This window comes from Xiphophorus couchianus, chromosome 10 (assembly GCF_001444195.1).
Source record: "Xiphophorus couchianus chromosome 10, X_couchianus-1.0, whole genome shotgun sequence".
NCBI classification, from domain to species: Eukaryota; Metazoa; Chordata; class Actinopteri; order Cyprinodontiformes; family Poeciliidae; genus Xiphophorus; species Xiphophorus couchianus.
In genome coordinates this window covers 9,918,760-9,926,926 of record NC_040237.1, presented here as the reverse complement: position 1 = coordinate 9,926,926, position 8,167 = coordinate 9,918,760, and the positions used below count along the sequence as shown (strand labels likewise).

Genomic DNA, 8,167 nt, shown 5'->3' with positions numbered 1-8,167 from the left:
TTGATGAAACATGGAAGAAACTAGAAAAATAGTCAAATAAATCTGTTTTCCTGACCTGTATGTGTCCAAACAGAACTAGTGCTTAATCAAGGACGATACCATTCAATTCTAAATACACAGTGATTTTTTTTTTACTACACACTTAAACCTTAACAGTCTATTTAATTTCACCAGTACCTCTTTATGAGATTGTTAAAAAGAGAAACATGCAGAGAGGGTTCTACATCTGGGTCCTTTTGGCCTCCATCACATGAGAACCCTTAAAGTTGCAAATTGAATAGTGTAGTCTCTTATTAATCCCACAGTGGATCAAACAGACATGTAAAGATACTCTAAAATACGATGGTGGCTCAGATACGATGAAGCATACACAGAGAGTGGTGTTCTAAAGTTCAGGTGATAGGCCTCTGGTTTTGTAGCACTGACTAATATCAGGTTCCTCACAGTCTTGTGCTATTAGATATCACTTTTGTTTGGCCTGGCTTTCTTGGGTGTGTGATATCTGTTTCCTTATTGGCTTGTTTTTAAGCTATATACTAGCTGTCTTATGGTTTTCTTATTGGTCATTCCAGCTAATAATTTGTAATATTGGCTCATGTCTTAGAATGGATCTGTTGCATTGTTTCTCAATTATATTTGTTAAGACATTAGATATCTGCTATTTGGACCAGACTTCTAAGCTTTAGTGCATTTTCTTGCCTCCATATCAAAACCTGGAATACCATTTTTTTTTATAAACTCTGAACAATGAGAAGAAAAGAGACTAGACACTAAGGTTGTTCACAGAAAAACTGCACTCAGTAACCTTTCATCTGAAAGAGTCGAGCTACAGACAATTAGCATCTAAATGGAGCGACTGGGGGAATGGTAAAGGTTTGAGTGAAGAAGATACGGATCTATGAGAGCGTAATGTTTCAAGATAGTGTTTCAAGCACCTGTTGGTGCTAACAATTGAGAGTTGCTGGATTCCTCTGGGTTATGCAACTGAACCATGGGATCCAAAAACGTGCTTCAAGAAATGTGCTTAGAAAGGAGACACAGTAACTGTTCATATCTTTTCTTGCAGAGAACAATGGGCAACATTTTGAGTCTGTAGATGTGTCAGGCTGGTAGAGACATACCCAAATAACAGTTGTATCTGTCATGAAAAGTGTTTCTACAAAATATTTAATCAGGGGTCTGATTACAAATACATACCACACTTTTATTTTTCAATGAAACATCACTAAATACACAAAGAAGGTATTTTATGAGACAGAAGCCTTGTCCAGCTACGTGGAGCAGAGTAGTGCTTTTGTAAATATTCACTACATTAATCTAACAGAATCTTTCAAAACAGCATATGGAAATACAAACATTTATTCTGTACATGATATTTACATAATAAATAGATTTAATCTTGAGGTCTTATGTTAAGGTTTGGACCCTTGGCAGGTCCATCTTGTCCGTTCTGGTTTGTAAGTAAAGTCCCTCCTGAAAGATGAGGAACAATAAGTTATGTTTTGATTACCCAATATTTTTCCTCCAAAATAAATTAAATAAAATCTAAAGAACATTGTAAGAAGAGTAAAGACAGTACTTTTTACAACATAAACATCAATAAATTGCAAAGTATGTTAACTAGAGGTGCTGCTTCTAAAATTATCCAACTGAAAAAAAATACATTTTTATTTCTGTCATTTTAGACATATATTTTGTGTTATTGTATCAAATGAAAACTTAGCAAATATGTCTGCTAATGTTTAAGTGGATTTTTAAATATGGATAAATAAAACCTTAAGCTTTGGGAACATTTTTTTTATTTTATGGCTTTTCATATGATTCATTGTCTGTTGAGGGAACCACTTCAGTTTAAATGGGCTACTCACTCTCTGCGGTTCTGCCTGCTGTTTTCCCGACACAGCAGACCTTCCTCGCACGGGCAGATCTGGTTGATGCTGAATGCCAGGCCACCATCAGGAACATAACAACTCTCATCGCGAGCCAGGCGCTTTTTGCACACCATCTCGCCATGATGTCGAGCGCAACACATCAAAGGCCCACAGTCTCTGTCAGCTTTACACCTGGCGCCTGAATCAGAAAACAAAAGGAATTAGACAGCAGGTTAACTACGCTTTTGTCAAAATGTTTTGAGATTAAATTTTGCAGGATTTATAGGACTTTATGTTCTTTTCAAAATTTAAAATACCAAAGTTCACTATGAAAATACATAGACATTTCTACTGCTTTAAATATGAGGCTTGACTGAAAAAACTTCAAAGAAGGGAGCATGTAAAGAAGATAAGAAAAAAGGACATACAGAAGGAAAGAAATATAGAAGGAAATGTGGAAAATATTGAAGAAAGGAAAGAAGGAAGGAAAGGAGAAAAGGCTGCATGGAAGGAAAGGAGGAAACAAAGAATGAAAGAAAAAGGACGCAATGAAGGAAAGAGCAAAAGAGCAAAGAAAGAGCGATGGAAAGACATAAAGAAGGAAAGGAAAAAGGAAGACAGAAGAAGACACAAATCTACTTATCCAGACCTGGAAAATATTGAAATCAAACCCCATACTTTCCTTGAAAAGGTTTTAAGATTTGATTTTATGTTCATATCCTTACCCTCTTGTCCATTGGGAATGCTGCGATGACACATCCCAAACATGCAGAGGAGTCCACGGACACACTGAGTATCCCTCCTACAGTACTGACCCTCTCCACGTAAAGGCACGCAAAGACCAAAGTGACGATCACATGAGAAACCACGTCCACAAGTTCTGTCGCTGTCGCACGCAGTCTGCAGACAAAATAAAATAAACTTTTTAAAAATTCCTGTTCAAAATGTGTAACCGAGTACTTTTTCACTATAACGCATTAAAATAAAGGTTAGAAATTCTTACTGTGAGTGCTTTGGCCACAGGAGAGTTCTCTCCGAGAGGTTTAGCTCCGTCTTTGGGAGGGCCGTGAGGCATGTTGAGCATCCAGGCCCAAATACGAGCGTCAGTACCGGAGAAACACACAAACAGGAGAACCAGATTCATTTCCCCCAACATCCCAAAGATGCAAAAAGATAAGTTATACAGGCTGCCTCAGAATTAGGAAAAGAGAAACTTCAAGAAGGCCCAAGTTTTTTTCTCAGAAACGACTGAGGAGATCCATGCAGTGACACTTGCCAGCTCCTCTACCCGTACGACCTTTATAGGCCAACAAAGCTCAACTTCCCCCTCACTACCCTGTTTGTCCAAGCAACAGGGTAGGAGGAGACAATTAGTTTTTAATAGATTAACTTATTGCCTGAGCTACCCCCTGCAGGCAGAAAATACTGGCCAAATGACAAGTGGCAAAGCAGCAAATGAGGGGAGATGGGGCATTGACAAGAGTTTTTGACAATGCTGCCAAGACAAGCACCACCTCTGTGTGGTTATCTCAGTTAGACAAACAAACAAGGAGGACAAAAGAAGACAAATGCATGACATGTTTCACTGCTCACTGAGTGACAAGTGCTGCCACTAAAGGTCCTGGCCCCGAAACGCTAAGCAAACAGCTCTGGGCCCCTACCTTTGCCCCCCAACCCTATCCTGCTTCAGACCCCTCGCTGGGAGCAATTTGGAGAAACACACCCAGCAGACAACCCCGTGATCTCATTAAGAGTAATTACCATCAGCCATTAGTTCTCACAGGCAGGAAAGCTGTGAGTGCTAATGAAAACCAATATTTATTCCTACACATTTTTCTCCAAGAAGAGCAGAGCTGCAGACACAAACTGTAATCTTTCAGGAAACACTCAATGTCAATATGAGTAATGATCACTGCAAAAGACAAGTGAAAACCTTTCTCCAATCACACTTTGCAGAAAGTCTCTGACAAAATAGCTTTTTTAACAGATGATTTTGTGTTACAAAATATCATCCACATATTTATTTCTCCCCCAATTTTCTAAAACATTAACAGTTAAGTCCACTCAGTTAACCTCAGCAACAGTAACATCAAATATTTTCTGGTGTTGAATTTTGTGCCTGTTTGGAGATCTTGATAAATAAGAACCTAGGTCTTAAATATGGACGTAGATGAACCCATTTCTAACAGCTGCACTGGTGCATGACAATGTCAATTGAATGTTACCGTTTTCATTTCACATGTAAATTCTGCTACAGCAGAACAGGCTTCATTCGGAGTTTGTCCCATTTGGCATCTGAAAGGACAGCCCTTTAAAATTGGGGTGAAGAAAAGTTCCAAGCATTTTATGCATTTCTTTTTAGAGAATCCCTTCAATCCCTGTGCTGTTTTAACACACAGGGCCCCTGGCTTAACATCAAACTGTGATTTCATAACTTTACATAATATTTACAATTGATTCTGAGCCTACCATCGACAGCTAGCATGTCATTGTAAATCCAGAGCTGCAAACAATGGCGGCAGGGTCTGTTCAGCCAACATAATCCTTTACTCTGCATGGGGTTAACGCTTTACAAAAGGATCTGAAAATGAAATAAATAAATAAATAAATAATCACCAAAAGCTTTTATATTCCTAAAACCCTGACTATGAGTCAGAGCAACAGTGGGTAATATTTTATTTCATCGAGCCCATTTTGGACCAGTTACAGAAATTTTAAGACCTGCTTATTGAATTGACCATGGAGACAGTATACCACATCCATCATGCATAATAAATAATCTTCCAAGTACAATCAGTCAAAGAAATACTTGCTCTCTTTATATTTTTGTTGCAGTATCACAATTTGTTGAGAGCTTTGTATGTAATATTCTATGTTGGACGACATAGGATGTTACATGTTTTACTTCCTATACCACTGATGACAAGTTTACTCTGCCATCAGTGGTTTGTTTCCAGCATACGTGTGAAAGTAAATATACTGTATGCTCGCTGTTGCTAAAAAACTGCATTTGTATTGTCTTTCATATAGATTCAGCAGGGTGAAAGAAACATTGGTCTAAAACTTTTCTCCATACTGAAATGACAGCGTCACATAGTTGCTGCAGATTTATCTTATTTACATCCATAATACAAATTTCACATTCCACTACATGTCAAAAGTGCGCACCTGATTGAAATGGTGAATGTGGAGGCTTTTGGAGTGCACTAAACTCATTGTGAGGTTCAACAAGTTTGAGTTTTTTTTAGCATTATCTTGCTGTAAGTAGCCATTAGAATATGCTTCTGTGCTGTTTACTGCAACTTCTGACCATCTGAATGGTGCAGTTGAAACTGAGACTTGTATGACCAGGCAGCAATTTTCCATACGGTCACTGCTAAATGTTTGACACTGTGTGAATTTTAGACTTAGTTTTCTGTTCTCACTAGACAAGAGTCGCGACCGGTGTGGTCTTCTTGCTGCTGTAGACCATCAGCTTCAAGATTAGACATGTGTTTAGAGATGATATTCTGTGCCAATATGGAACTTGTTTATTGTAGTTTTTGTGTATTTCAATCAAGTGTGAGTCATAGGAACAAGACTGGTTATAATTTAACTAATTCTCTAACTAAATAATTAGTATTCAATGTTTTCATCCATTGTAGTTTTGAATTTACATGGTCTGAGTGTCAGACGGGACATAGAAACATTTTGTATCTCACCTTTGGTTCTTAAACTAATGCCTCAGCTGGCTGCCCATTCTTTTATTATGTGTACAACAGCAATGATTGCTGTATGCAAATCTGTGTGGGGCAAGATAACACACTTATCTAAAGTACATTGTTGTATTTACTTAAATTGTAAAGAAAGTGGGAGAATAAGCCCAATGTTTTGCTGGATAAGAACCACAATGTAATTAACATTTTCTATACTTATGTTCTTAGAAACTTACAATGTTGTTGAAAGTCACTAATTACAAGAAGAAATCCAGTTTTATTACTGGATTCCAAGAACGGATAAGGGTCTCCAATCAGTGGTCAATATTTCCTCCCAGTGTTAATGACTCTGCTAATGACGCTTATAATGAATGAAAAACTGTCAGAATCAACATTGCTGTCAGTGTCGCATTTAGGACTAAAAGAAACAATGGCTAAGCTGACGTCTCTTCATTGTAATGGACCTTTGCCCCCTGTGGACAGCTCTCAACAACTTACAATTACCATTATGAGGCTATGAGACTGGGAAATAAATGAGGCCCAGTGTCATTCCATTTTACTCTTAACCTTAACAAATACCTCACAAATGTTTTGTCCAATTTTATAAGTAGCAAAACTCCAAAAAGGAAGACTAAAACCAGACAAATCACTGGACCTTATAACTGTTTTCCCTCGGGACATACACATTAGCTGTAACTTGTATGTTTGTGAAAAGGAGCTCCAACTGGATAACATTATACCACTCTAGTTATAATATTTTTATGTCCTCAGGGGGGGAAAATGACACATTTCCTCTGAATAATCTTCTGTGAACATTCATCTCCACATGACATTTTTATATTCAGTTCTCGGATTTTTTTTTTTAAATGATTTTCACTTCCCACATATTCCTTGTTTCCCGCTTGTAATGCGTTTTTTTAGCCAACCAGTGGGAAACCAAAGAAGGCAGACGGCATTTATGACATCACACTGCTATGGGTCTGTTGTTGCTACTAGAAGAAAAAAGAAAGTGTACTACATCCTGGTAATGTAGTATACTCTGGCAGAGTGGTCATTTATATTAAGTATTGCGACAAAGAGTTGATTCAAAGACTTTTAAAGCCCGTGCATAATCCACAAGAACAGAGAAATTAGTTCTTTTGCTCAAGGCTGTAAGAACAACAACAAAGGAAATTTCACTCTAAACAAGCACCAAAATGCAGACTTCCCAGGAAATCTTTACGGGTTTCTCACACTGCAGCACACCCACTTACTTTCTCAGACGCCACACAAGAAAAATGCTCTGCCCAGAATATGAATCAATAACAAGCTACAAGAACTCCCAAACCATGGCTGCAAGAAATGACGCAAATTTCTTGTTACCCTGGAAAAGAGAACACATTTCTCTGTTGCTATGAAGTATATGCTGGGATTTAGTCACTTTGCCACGTCGTGCTTCAGAATATTCCCCCCAGACAGAAGCTTCTGGGACTCGCCAACAGCAGCAGCTGAAGCAGAAGATGACATTGTTCATGTTTAATCTTTGCGAACTTAAAGAAAAGGGTGACTCCCTCGTAGTATACAGAAAAAAAACCACAGAAAGTAAAGACGTGTTTGTTATCCTTTAAAATGTCCTCAATATTTTGGCACTTAAATATATTATTCTCATAAAACAGTTGGCTTTTATAGTTTGCTAATGCATCAATTTTAGCTCCAGGAAGAGATCAACACAATGCTACATTAAAGAGCTGCAAAACACTCCAAAATTAGACAAATAATTTGCTCAGTAAAAATACTTAAGATAGACACAACTACCCTAAAATAAATTAGGGTTCCATATTATTTTGGTGTCAGCTGTTTAAAATGAGTTTCTTGTAAAGCTTAAATCATCTTTTCTAACCTGTTTCAAAATGGAGAATCACTGAAAAGTTTGAGTTCATCAATAATGAGAAACAGATATGTGTCTTGACGGGTCGAACAAAGAAGAAGCTATTAGCTGAACTGGAGACAAGGGTCCCGGGGAATGAGTCATCAAATCTATCACTGTAACTGTTTCCCAAGAACTTTCCTGTAAGCTCTGCTGACTTCAAAAACAGCATGAGTTTAGAATTAGAGGGGATTCTTTCCTAAGACTCAAAGTAGCCAGGGAATCCCAACATTAATGTTCAATCAACTCTTATGATCACATTTTTTATAATCATCATTAAATCCCAGTGCCAGACTCCACACACTGATGGCAAATTTGTTGTTTTTCCCAACGATCAAGTGAAATTCTCTGAGCTCTTGCCTTTCTTTGAGCGGTGCTATCATCTCAATCCAAATAAGTGCAAAACAACACAGTGTTTTTTTTGCCGTTATGAAGTGTATGTTATATTTTCCAAATAAATTTACACTTCAAACCAATTCCGCAAGGGTTGATTTCCAAATTTGGATTGAAGAAACAGATCTGTGGTATAAACACACATTAGGGCCAATTTTCCATGATGTAAACATGTTTCCCAAACACACTTTGCTTAAAATGTAGTAAGTCGATTTAGCAAAATGTGTTTAAATAAATCTCTCAGGGTTTATAATAATGGGGGTGGAGGGAACAACACCTTGTCATTCAACAGCTTGTAGAAC

At 37.7% G+C, this 8,167-nt stretch overlaps 1 protein-coding gene across 2 annotated transcripts; it reads right to left on the bottom strand.

The window, feature by feature from the left end:
* Positions 1-1,166: 1,166 nt before the first annotated feature.
* On the bottom strand, positions 1,167-6,160 carry LOC114151748 (dickkopf-related protein 3-like). Of its 2 annotated transcripts, XM_028029127.1 has the most exons (4): positions 2,875-6,160; positions 2,597-2,771; positions 1,869-2,070; positions 1,167-1,473 (listed from the first exon to the last, which is right to left on the bottom strand). In XM_028029127.1, exons 1-4 carry the CDS (start codon positions 3,025-3,027, stop codon positions 1,413-1,415), a joined length of 591 nt encoding a protein of 196 aa, XP_027884928.1. In that variant the 5' UTR covers positions 3,028-6,160; the 3' UTR covers positions 1,167-1,412. The 2 variants fall into 2 exon arrangements, with proteins under 2 accessions (XP_027884928.1, XP_027884931.1); XM_028029130.1 differs by lacking the exon at positions 1,167-1,473 and having other exon boundaries at positions 1,865-2,070.
* Positions 6,161-8,167: the final 2,007 nt, after the last annotated feature.